This window comes from Chiloscyllium plagiosum, chromosome 33 (genome assembly GCF_004010195.1).
Source record: "Chiloscyllium plagiosum isolate BGI_BamShark_2017 chromosome 33, ASM401019v2, whole genome shotgun sequence".
Taxonomy (NCBI): domain Eukaryota; kingdom Metazoa; phylum Chordata; class Chondrichthyes; order Orectolobiformes; family Hemiscylliidae; genus Chiloscyllium; species Chiloscyllium plagiosum.
This window is the reverse complement of record NC_057742.1, coordinates 15,119,902-15,133,078: the sequence shown is the minus strand read 5'-3', so window position 1 is coordinate 15,133,078 and position 13,177 is coordinate 15,119,902. Positions and strand designations below refer to the sequence as shown.

Sequence of the window (13,177 nt, the reverse complement as noted above, 5' to 3'; positions counted from 1 at the left end):
TGCTGCCTGGCTTACTGTATTCTCCCAGCCTCCTGACTGTCTATTTTGGATTCCGGCATATGCAATTTCTTTTGTCTTTTACCTTCTCTAAGGCATTATTACGAATGTCATGTCAGGTTCATATTTGGTTCAGCTCATGGTAACCACAAATGTTGGCAAATGTTAGTCTGTGCTGCTGACACAACTAAAGTGAATTTAATATAAACAGGAATTAGTCAGTAGATAGCCATTGGAAAAAAAATGACAATTTAGTTGATTAAATGAGTAGGAGATATGGGAGAAAATCAGGCTTAGCAGTCATTATGAATAGCTTAAACAGGACAGGCCACAAGCACTTGCACACCTGCCTTCTTCTTAGTCCCTTTGGAATGAGGATGCCTTGCTTTTCCTTCAGTTTGATGTTTCCAAGTAAGCTGATAAGTCCATTATGTGTTCTGCAAAATCTGCCACATAAATGGCAAGTTGTGCCTGAAATGTTGGTTTGACATGGTTGTTTGAAGGTTTGTGCACTTCCTTCAAACTCTCAACTTTGCCTCTTTATGTTCCCAACGTAGTTCCTCAATGTGTTTTAATGGCATTTTTAATAAGCCATCTCCGTAAGTTAGCCGGTATTTTTGACCTGTTAAGGGATGTTTGGAGGACATTCTTAAAGTATTTACACTGCTCTCCAGGGAGCCCCCTGCCATCTATGACAAATAGAACAGCTGCTTTGCTTTAGCACACATACAAACGTCAATGACAGTTCTTGTAGCATCATGATTGTGTATCCACCTTTGGGCCAAAAGGGCTTTGTTTGAGTCCAGAGGCACGTCATAACATGCCTGAGCAGGTTGATTAAACTTATCTACAATGACATACTCTGTCTAGGGCTGCTGGTCCTGAGTGATTTGCAACCTCAGTGCTGGGAAGTCTCACTGTGAGAGAATACTGCTGTTAGTCTACCTTTCTTACGACCAAATTCAAAGGAATTCCACCCTTCTTAACATAGCAAGGCTGCAGCGCAGGAGGCCATTCAGTCCATCTTATCTGTAACAACCCTGTCAGAACCCCACGCCCCCGCAAATGCTTATTCTTCAGGTAGCTATTCAAGTATGTTTTGAAAGCCTAAAGAAAAGCTGCTGTTGTCGTCGCCAACGTTTGTTCCAAACTGACTGGAATCTGTTTCTGGAACATTCCGGGCGCTCACCTGGTGACGTCAGGTCGCCGACGTCAGGTGCGTTGCTCTCGCAAGATGGCGGCTATCCTCAGGATGTTTTGAAGTTGCGGTAAGAGCTGACCATATCAAGCGGCTCAGGATGGACGACAGCTCTCTGTCGGACTCTGAGAGGCTGTCGGGGGAGCGCTGGGCTCCGGTGGGAGCGGTGGCTAGCCCCGAGGAGACGGAGAGGGCTGCCGTCCCCACCGAGGTAGGCCTGGTATGCGGCGGCGCTGGGGTGGCGGTGATGGCGGAGAAGATGCAGCGGCTGGAGAGCGAGCAGGAGCTGCTGAACTCCTCACTGCTCGCCCTCACCTCGCATTTCGCCCAGGTCCAGTTCCGCCTCAAGCAGATCGTCAATGCGCAGAGTGATGAGAAGGAGCGACTGTTGAAGGAGCTGGAGGACTTCGCCTTCAAAGGCTGTCCACAACCTTTTATCACCCGGGGTCTGGACGGGCAGCAGCTGGACAATGCGGTAAGAGACATCATTTTCATTCAACCTATTATAGAATTCACCTTTCTTAAAAAGTCCATTTAGATTTGAAGACAAGTCATTTTTCCCACAAGTCCAATTTTCTTCGGAATTAAATGATAGGAAGTTGACAATCGCAGCCAGCTACTAACAAATTTGAAGTGCTGAAACTCATCTCCAGCGTGTCAATGATATGGGCCGTTTCACTTCCTCCACCACCATCCCCAATCTTCTGCTTACCAGTTTGTAACTTAGTATGTTTAAAAAATGCCAAATCAGCTAACCTGACCTATCTCTATTTTGATGTCCTTGATTGAAGACTTACTGTAATAAAATGCATATCGTTCAGGCCATCCAGCTTGAGTATACTTAATGATGCAGCCTCAACAGTCCACTGCATTAAAGAATCCCTCAAATTTGCTGTCATTTCAAGAGAAGAAATTCCTTGTCATTTCCGTCCCTGGATGACCCTTACTCTGAGTTTATGCCTTTGGATCCAAAATCCTTCCACAACGGAAAATAACCTTTTTAAAATATGTAGAAAGGCATGTTCAGAGAGAGATTAACAGGTTGAGTAAGTAGGCAAAATGTTAGTAAGTGGAATATAATGATGGAAGATGTAAAGTTAATTTTGGAAGGTAAAACAAAAGTGTTATTTTATTTAAATACAGAAACACTACAAAAGCTGTAACCGAAAGAGACTTTGGTGTACTTTTTCACAAAACTAAAAAGCTAGCACACAGATGCCGCAGCTAGTTGGGAAGGCTAATGGAATGTTGGCCCTTTTTCTTTCCAGGGATTTGTAGTGTAAGGGTGGGTAAGTCTTACAACCGTGCAAAGTGCTGCTGATACCACATCTGGATTAATGTGAGCAGTTTTGATACCCTTATTGAAGAAAATATATTATTTCATTGGAGGTAGTTCCTAGAAGATTCACCGGGATAATCCCCAGTATGAGAAACGATTTGGAGATGCCGGTGTTAGACTGGGGTGTACAAAGTTAAAAATCTCACAACACCAGGTTATAGTCCCAACAGGTTTAACTGGAAGCACTAGCTTTCGGAGCGCTGCTCCTTCGTCAACCACCTGATGAAGGAGCAACACTCTGAAACCAATGCTTTCAATTAACCTGTTGGATTATAACTTGGTGTTGTGTGGTTTTTAACTTGATATGAGAAAAGGTTGAGTTCTACTCGTTGCAATTCAAAAGAATGAAAAATGGTCTCATTGAAACATATAGGGTACTTAAGGGGCTTTACAGGGTAAATCCTGAAAGAATGTTTTCTTTCATGGGAGTATCTAAGATTAGAGGGCATAGTCTGAGAATTAATGGGGCCAATTTAAGACTGAGATGAAGAATTTCTTGAGGGTTGAGCCTTTAAACTCTCTTGCCAGAGAGAAGGAACAGTGTCTTTGTGTTTTTTTAAGGCAATGATAGACCTTTTCTTGATCAGTAGGGAATCAAAGGTTATGAGCCAAGGGCAGCAAAGTGGATGTGAGAAGTGACGATCAGCTGTGATTGTTTTGAATCGGACTTGAAGTAGACTTAAGGAGTTGAATGGCCTCCTACATTTCCTATTTCTTATAACCTCTGCATCTACTCTTTCAAGCTGTCTAAAAATCTTGAATGTTTTAATAAGGTGCTTTTCCAAACTCCAAATGAGCCCAGGCCAACCCACTTAAATTGGAGGTGTAGTGAACAGCGAAGAAGGTTACCTCCCCAAGTACAACAGGACCTTGATCAGATGGGCCAAGGAGTGGCAGATGGAGTTTAGTTTAAATGTGAGGTGCTACATTTTGGGAAGGCAAATCAGGACAGGGCTTGTACACTGAATGGTAAGATCCTGGGGAGTATTGCTCAACAAAGAGACCTTGGAGTGCAGATTCATAGTTCCTTGAAAGTGGTATTGCAATTAGACAGGATAGTGACGAAGACATTTGATATACTTGCCTCTGTTGGTCAGTGCATTGAGCATAAGGGTTTGGAGGTCATGTTCCGGCTGTACAAGACATTGGTTTGGCCATTTCTGGAATACTGAGTGCAATTCCGGCTTCTCTACTATAGGAAGGATGTTGTGAAACTTGAAAGGGTTCAGGAAAGATGTACTAGATTAATTTAGGATATCTGGACAGCATGGACGAGTTGGACCGAAGGATGTATTTCAGTGCTGTACAGCTCTATGACTAATCTTGCCTTTGAAGAATTTTTCTAATGAAGAACAGTCTGGTGACCTTTCTCCGGACTACCTCTAATACCTCTCTTTCCTGCCATTTGATGTAGCTCCTTCCTGTATGAGCATACTTACTGGTCATTATTCGACTGAATTTCAAAAAGACGACATAAAAGTAGACATTTCATCTAGAAATATGTGGGTCCAGAGTGTCCATGTATAAAATTTTGTCGTTACTAGCTATTCGATTATCTGTCATCAGTTTTTTGTTTGTGCAAAACTATATATCAGTTCCACTGGTACAATTTTTTTTTTGAGTAATTGAACTCGTACAGAAAATATTTTCAGTACGGGATATGAGTTTACACTGGGATTCTCAAGGGAATTATACCATGTTTGTTGCTTTTTTGAATGAATAGATTTAATTAATTTTAGAATGTATAATATTTCACTAGGATGAACAAAGTAATTCTTTTAACAATTATACAAGTCAGTATTGGCCTTGTGAAAGCAGGTGTTTTGATGCAGATTTTGCATCTTTGCAAATGTATTAAAATTGTAACTACAAGTATGCTGTTAAATGGTGAAAGCAAGAGCTTGCATTACCTACACTACAATATAAAGTTAAAAGATTAGAAAATCCAAGATATTTACAAAGCTGGAAAGCACCGATATTAGTCTGCAACTGTGAAAAGGGAAGGCAGGTCAAGTGTGCACTTGGCATTTAGTATTAAGACAGTGTTCTGAATGTAGTTAACAATGTTTGTATGCTGGCTGCACTCTTTCCTCCATGTGATTACTTCATCATAGTGATACCTGACCATTGTGATATTAGTCTGTTCACTTATTTATATAGGAGACAAGTGACAAGTTTTCCATTACTTTGTCTTCAATAGCAATGGCAAAGCAACCTGCCTACTTTAGAATTGCTGTGACATGTTATACATGCACGTGATATTTGGGAGAGCATCATAAACCATATTCAAAAATCTCAAGTGACAGGTTTCCAAAATTTTCAACTTTGCTTAATTTTTAAATTATGATATTTACATAGAAATCCAAGGAGCCATAACTTGCAACATTCTTTTGATTAAACAAGTAATTTATACGAGATACAAATCAATTCTAAATGTACTCTTTAGGATTGTTGCTGACTAGTATAGCAGACAATTGCCAACAGCTGTTCAATTTTGCACAGGGCCGAGTTTTCTGGTTTGGTTTATATACAGGTAAAGAATTGAAAATTTTACCCACGTAGCATAATTTAATTTGGAATAAAAAGTTCAGTGAGACAGGATAATGCTGAGATTGCTGACTTAAAGCAGCAGAAATTTAGAAGAAATTAAATGATTGCTACAAATTAAAATTAATCTAATCTTCTATTTTTGTTTTGATCCTGCCTAACCAACAGGAAGGTTTGGTAAGTTTATATTTAAAGTTTAATGATTTAATATAGATTACTGATAATTGTGCCTTTTATTAAAAAAAGAATGTTTTGTACTTTGCATTAAGTAACAGGTGGCCAGGTAATGCAGTCCTTTTGATAGTAAGCTCTGTTGAAAAGGGGAAGTTCTCACCACATCAACTTTTTAGCTGTGTGGCCCTGACATCCGGTGCCAATAATCATTGAAGTCAGTTGATGTGGCAAGATGTTCCTTTTCTTGTGCTGTCAGGTTGCTGTTTGATCAAGTGTAGCTGGATATTTAAAGGCCATCTGAGTGATTATTACTGAGCAATAGATCTGACCCTGCAAAATAACTTTTGTATTTGTACAATGTTTTAACTTTTAATGACCTTAAAATCACTTTTCAAAATTAATTTTAATATCTGTAATGATTGTGCTTAAAGAGTTCAGTATTCAGAGGGGGGGATCTGCGAACGTATGAATGTGAAAATTAGTGCTCGCGATATTTGAGAGTTAGTGTTTTGTTTTGCTGAGGTGTATTATTATTTATTATTTTGATGTTAGTTATTATTTATTTAGTTGTGGTTTTTATATTTTAATATATATTTGTACATCAGGCCATGTTTGGGTTTTTTAAATGTTTGTTCTTTGTATTGTTTTGAATTGTATTGTTTTGTATTTGTTGTAATATTTTAAAAATCTGTTTTTCAATAAAAATATATTTTAAGATTTTAAAATGGTTTGAGTGAAACAAATTTCAGCATCTATTTTAATTCATAATCCAACTGTTATCTTGCTATATGAAAAGGCTTGTCATTTTGATCTAAGTGGCTTTCATTTGTTGTTTGGCCACCTGTGGAAGTCTTTAGCGATTGGCTGTTTGGACGGAATGCTGCCATAGGATACACAAGGAAACCTCATTATAGAACATGGTAATCCATTCAATGGCAAGAAAGTTAATGTTTTTTGCCAAGAGGTTGTTAATGTGGCCGAGTTGAAATTTGCTGGTAAAGCATGTACAGAAACTGATGTTTGAACCAACTTTGGCCAAAAAGTAATAGATGAATTTGCATTGTTCAAGAACTACCAGAAATATCACTTGTCCATTTGGTCCTTGCATATCTTACATGTACATTGAGGCCGAACACTGTAGCGGTCTATGTTGTGCTGACCTGTGAAAATAATCTGATGCCCATCCAACCTACACCATTCCATTATTATCCATATGTATGTCCAATGCCCATTTAAATGCCCTTAACGTCGGCGAGTCTGCTACTGTTGCAGGCAGGCCATTCCATGTCCCTACTACAGAGTGAAGAAACTACCCCTAATATCTGTCCTAAATCTATGTCCCTTCATGTTAGCCTTCCCCATCTGAGGAAAAAGACTCTCGCTGTTTACCTTATCTAACCCTATGATTATCTTGTATGTCTCAATTAAGTCACCTCTCAACATTCCTCTCTCCAGTGAAAACAGCCTCAGTTCCCTCAGGCTTTCCTTGTAAGGCCTTTCTTCCATACCAGGTAACATTCCAGTAAATCTCTTCTGAACACTTTCCTAAGCTTCCGCATCTATCCTGTAATGCGGTGACAGAACTGCATGCAATACTCCAGTTGCAGCCTTACCAGTGGCTTGTACAGTTGAAGTATGACCTCATGGCTCCGAAACTCATTCCCCCTACCAATAAACGCCAACACACCACATGCCTTCTTAACCCTATTAACCTGGGTGGCAACTTTCAGGGATTTATGCACCAGGATACCGAGATCTCTCTGTTCATCTACACTGCCAAGAATTTTACCATTAGTCAAGTACTCTGCATTACTGTTACTTCTTCCAAAGTGAATTGCCTCACTTTTTCGCATTAAACTCCATTTGCCACTTAGCCCAGCTCTGCATCTTATTCATGTCCCTCTGTACCCACCACATCCTTCGGCACTATCTGCAACTCTGCCTACCTTAGTGTCATCCGCAAATTTACTAACCCACTCTCTACGCTCACATCCAGATCATTTTTAAAAATGACAACAGCAGTGGCCCCAAAACATCCTTGCAGAGCACCACTGGCAACTGAGCTCCAGGATGAACATTTTCCATCAACCGCCACCCTCTGTCTTCCTTCAGCTAGCCAATTTCTGATCCAAACCACTGTGTCCCCTTCAATCCCAAAACTCTGTATTTTGTGCAATAGCCTACTGTGTGGAACCATTATCAAACACCTAACTGAAGTCCATATACACCACATCAACCACTTTACTTTAATCAACCTGTTTTGTCACCTTCTCAAAGAACTCAATAAAGTTAGTGAGGCATGACCTACCCTTCTCAATACAGTGTCGACTATCCCTAATCAAATTATTCCTTTCCAGATAATAAATCCTATTTCTTTTAACCCTTTCCAACATCTTACCCACAACCGAAGTAAGGCTCAGTGGCCTATAATTACCCAGGGTTGTCCCAACTCCCTTTAAATAGGGGAACAATATTTGCTATCCTCCAGTCCTCTGGCACTACTTCTGTTGACAATGATGACATACAGATCAAAGCCAAAGGCTGTGCAATCTCCTCCCTGACTTCCCAGAGAATCCGAGGTTAATCCTACCTGGCCCAGGGGTCTTATCTATTTTCAGATCTTCCAAGATTGCTAAAAACTCCTGTTTGTCAACCTTAATCCCATCTCATCTTGGAGCCTATTTCTCTGTATTTTGACTAACATTGCCCTTTTTAAAATGTGAATACTGATGAAAGGTATTCATTAAGTACTTCCCCTATGTCCTCCGATTCCACACACAACCTTCCACTACTATGTTTGGCCCTAATCTTACTCTAGTCATTCTCTTACCCCTGATATACCTAGAGAAGGCTTTAGGGTTTTTTCTTGATCCTATCCGCCAATATTTGGAGACATTGGATTGGGGTGTATAAGATTAAAAAACACACAATACCAGGTTATAGTCCAGCAGGTTTATTTGGAAGCATGAGCTAGTGCCGTTGGACAATAACCTGGTGTTGTGTGATTTTTAACCCTATCTGCCAATAACTTCTCAGGTCCTCTCCTGGCTCTTTTTAGCATTCTCTTTAGATCTTTTCTTAACTTATAACTCTCAAGTCCCCTAACTGAGCCTTGACGACTTATCCCCATGTAAGTCATCTTCCTCCTCTTGACAAGAGCTTCAACTTTCTTAGTAAACGAAGGCTCCCTCTCAACGGGGTAAATGTAGGGGAATGGGTATGGGTGGGTGCGCTTCGGCGGGTCGGTGTGGACTTATTGGGCCGAAGGGCCTGTTTCCACACGAAGTAATCTAATTTCGGGCATGATAGCTACATACTTATCAAGGACCCCATAGTAACTGTTCCTTGAATAAGCTCCACATTTCAAGTGTGTCCATCCCCTGCAGTTACCTTCCCCATCCTGTGCATCCTACATCTTGCCTAATCGCATTATAATTGCCCTTTCCCCCAGATAAAACTTTCCCTGCAGCATATACCTATCTGTGCCCATTGTTATTATAAACATAATGGAATTATGGTCACTATCACCAAAGTGCTCACCTACTTTCAAATCTAAGACGTGGCCGGGTTCATTCTCTAGTACCAAATCCAATATAGCATCTCCCCTTGTTGGCCTGTCTACATACTATGTCAGAAAACCCTCCTGCACACATTGAACAAAAACTGACCCATCTTAACTACTTGAACTATAGTATTCCCAGTCAATATTGAGGAAGTTAAAGTCCCCCATAACAACCTGTTACACTCGCTCCTATCGAGAATCGTCATTGCTATTCTTTCCTCTATACCCCTGGAACAATTCAGAGGCCTATAGAAAACTCCCAACAGGTTGACCTCTGCTTTTCCGTTTCTAACCTCAGCCGAAACTACCTCAGTGGATGAGTCCTCAAATGTTGTCTCAGCTGCTGTAATACACCCCTTGATTAACAATGCCCCCCCCCACCATCCTCTTTTTAACCATCATATCTGTTCTTGCTGAAATATCTAAATCCCAGAATCTGCAATAACCATCCCTGGCTCTCCTCTACCATGTCTCAGAAAGGCCACAACATCAAAATCCCAAGTACCAACCCATGCTGCAAGTTCACCCACCTTATTCCGGATGCTCCTGGCATTTGAAGTATGCACGTTGCAAACCACCATTCTGATTGCCAGTGCCTTCTCGCAACCTTGTAAACCTATTCCTGACCACATTACCCTTAACCTCTAGTTCACTAGAACTAAAATTCAGTTTCCCATCCCCCTGCTGCATTAGTTTCTCCCCCCCACCACCCCCACCCAAGAGCATTAGGAAATTTCTTGTCCCCCAGGATGTTGGTAGTCCTCTGTAACCCACAGCTGTAAACCAAACTTTGCTTGCCCTATATAAGCATGTTTCAGGACCCTTGATGTTAATTACGATGTTTTATTTTCAAGTTAATTTTTATCAACCTTTTTTTCCCTTGAACTGTTAAATTCCTTCCTTCCTCTTGTCCTACAATCTGCAGGCTTGTTTTCAGAATTTGTTTTCAGTCTGAAACTGTCTGTCATAGTCATAGAGGTGTACGGCACAGAAACAAACCCGGTCCAACTTGTCCTTGCCAACCAGTTATCCTAACCTAATCTAGTCCCATTTGCCAGCACTTCGTCCATATCCCTCTAAGCCTTTCCTATTCATATACCCGTCCAGCTGCCTTTTAAATGCTGTAATTGTACCAGCCTCCTCCTTTGGCAATTCATTCCACACATACACCACCCTCTGCATGTAAAAGCTGCCCCGGAGGTCCTTTTTTTATATATAATATCTTTTGCCAAAACCCATGCCCTCTAGTTCTGGACTACCCCACCCTAGGAAAAAGACTGTCAGATTGTGTTGGGGTACAGAAGCAGTTTATAATGACTGTACTATCGCAAACCGTTACGTAGATTACAGTTTACTAGGGAAACCCAACTCAGGACCAAGGCTGCATCAATTGGAATATATGAATGTGTTTACAAGTTGTTGACTTGGTTTGCCCTGCTGGTATTCACAGCTTGCACAGATAGGAAGTGTAGTGCTGAAGTGTATTTTTTAATTCTTTGAAGAGACTTGGGAGTCATCAACAAAGCCAATATTTATTGCCCATCTCTAATTGGCTGTGAACTGAGAACCGTTTGGATCATTTCTGTTCAGTTGAAAGTCAGCCAAGTTGCTTTAGATCTAGAGTCATTTGAGCTGTGTGAACAGTTTTTCCCTTCCATAAAGATGGGTTTTTTTGACAATTGATTGCTCATGATTATTACTGAGGCTAATGTCCAATTCTAGGTTTTATTTATTGAATTTAAATTCCTTCAGTTGCAAGAGGGATTTGAAATCTTATCCCCAGAGCATAAAATTGTGCCACTTGAATACTAATCCAGTGACGTTATCAAAGTGATATCATCTTGAGTGTCATATGTTGGATTTCTGGGGTTGAGGATTCTAATCCAACTTAGATTTGTTATGCATATGTTCATGGTGGAGCTGAGCCTGATGGGTGCAGGAATTTGATGGGTTTAGTAGCAAATGTTAGAAGAGGTACAAGTGATTAACTACACTGAGTCAGGGTGGTGTTTATTGTCCAATGCCTCAAGGAGCAGACTCAAAAAGTTAGTGATCGCAGTTAGAAGGTGGATTGTGTACATCAAAGCTAGGAGGATAATGTTCCACATTGTTTGTGAGGCTGCTCTATTGTGAAATTGGAGGAAGGGTAGTTTTGAGGTTGCAAGGAGTTGGATGAGTGAAGTAATAACAATGACAGTGTAGAACTGGTGGAAGACACTATATTTATCCCACGTGGAATTTCAAGAGGAACGTGGGGAAGGCTGATTTGAACACAAATGGTGAAGCAGCTTTGACATTTTTTCCAGCTTTCTACATTCCATATCTGGAAATATCAAAATAAGGGTATTTTATAATTTTTTTAAATTTAAAAACTGCTGTTTTGAAGTTTTTTGCCATTTCAGCATTGAAAGTGTAAAATGCAATGATTTGTCTCAAGTCAACCTTTGAGCTGAAAACATTACTATTGCTTTAGATTATTGTTTTATCCTGCTCCAATAGTTTGCATTTATTACATTGTTCCTCTAGGATGTTGCTACACATGTTATGTTTTAACTTTTTTGCTGTACATCTCCAATTTAACCTAATTTACTAACAATATATAACATTCCTGCATTTTGCATTCAATAGTTTTAGATTTCGTATCATTACTCGGGTTTTCATGAAACTTACAAATATGTATTTGTTTATGAATAATAAAGCTTCAGTTTTCCCAGTATTTGGTCAATTTGGATGGAACCTGTGATTGTAATGTATATTTGAAAGAACACAATATAATTCTGACTTTTTTTTTCTTAGACTGAAAGGGAAAAACTTGAAAGACTTGAGGCCCAACGGCAGAAACAGAAAGAGCTGATTATACAGCTAAAGACACAGCTGGATGACTTAGAGACGTTTGCTTACCAAGAGGGCAGCTATGAATCCCTCCCTCAGTCAATAGTCCTAGAACGGCAGCGGGTAAGGCTTGTGACTTTGTATCGTTGAACCTTGTTGTATAATAGGTGTCGTTTCTCATGTCACTCATAATCAATTTAATCTAGCAGCACAGTCAACCAAAAGTAACTGTACTAATATTGCAACAGCTTTAAGTTGTTTCAATCTGGATCTTTCTCTGTGTCAAGACAATCAGAGGAGGCTGTGGCACAGTGGATCTGGGAATACAGCTTTGAATTCCACTTTGGCCAATTGTGAAATGTGAATTCAATTGAGACCTGCAGGTAAAAGTAGACAGTTGTGAACCATTAATAATTGCAATTGTAGAGGAATAAGATGGTGTTATTTTCTGGGTCTGTAGATTGTGAAGGAGCAAAAATTGCCTTTGCAGTGATATGTACTTCTTGTCAGATGTGGGAGTTTAAAGAAGGTTTAAGGGTTACCGTGGATTATATCTGCCATAAATGCTGTTGGATGCAAATCTTATCAGATCGAGTGGATCAGTTGGAGAGACAGAAGCTATGAGGAATTTGCAACAGCAACAGTATGTGATGGATGGCAGTTATAGGAAGGGGGGGAAGGTCTCAGATACAGTCACATAGATGGGTTAACTCCAGGAAGGGTAAGAGAGGTAGGCACCTAGGGCAGGAGTCGTTTGTGGATATACCCATTTCAAACAGGTATGCTGTTTTGGAAAATGTTGGGGGTGATGGATCCTCAGGGGAATGTAGCACGAACAGCCAGGTTTCTGGTATTGAGACTGGCTCTAATGCAACGAGGGATGTTGGCTTCCAAGAGATCAATTGTGTTAGGGGATTCTGTAGTCTGAGGTACCGACAGACGTTTCTGTGGCCACAGCGAAAAAGCAGAATGGTGTGTTGTTTCCCTGGAATCTCAGGAAGATTTAAACTTGTAAAGTGACTGAGGGGGGGGGGGGGGGGGACCCAGGGAGGATAGTGAGGAAAGAGATCAATCGGAGACTGGTACAGTTGAGAACTGAAGTGAGTCAAGCAGTCAGGGCAGGCAGGGACAAGGTAGGACTAATAAATTAAACTGCATTTATTTCAATACAAGGGGCCTAACAGGGAAGGCAGATGAACTCAGGGTAGGGTTAGGAACATGGGACTAGGATATCATAGCAATTACAGAAGCATGGCTTAGGGATGGGCAGGACTGGCAGCTTAATGTTCCAGGATACAAATGTGACAGGAAGGATAGAAAGGGAGGCAAGAGAGGAGGGGGAGTGGCATTTTTGATAAGGGATAGCATTACAGCTGTGCTGAAGGAGGGTTTTCCCGGAAATACATCCAGGGAAGTTATTTGGGTGGAACTGAGAAATAAGCAAGGGATGATCACCTTATTGGGATTGTATTATAGACCCCCTAATAGTCAGAGGGAAATTGAGAAACAAACTTGTAAGGAGATCTCA

At 40.6% G+C, this 13,177-nt stretch overlaps 1 protein-coding gene across 2 annotated transcripts in view; it reads left to right on the top strand.

Annotated features, from left to right (window-relative positions):
• The window catches only part of rundc1 (RUN domain containing 1), a 20,607-nt gene continuing 7,430 nt past the window's right edge, over positions 1-13,177 (top strand). The window contains exons 1-3 of one of the 2 annotated variants that reach the window (XM_043675004.1): positions 1-1,670; positions 5,250-5,258; positions 11,614-11,772. In XM_043675004.1, coding sequence (XP_043530939.1) covers positions 1,296-1,670; positions 5,250-5,258; positions 11,614-11,772 — 543 coding nt within the window. In that variant the 5' untranslated portion in view covers positions 1-1,295. The remainder of the gene's footprint in view (positions 1,671-5,249; positions 5,259-11,613; positions 11,773-13,177) is intronic. The other variant, XM_043675005.1, reaches the window with a different exon arrangement.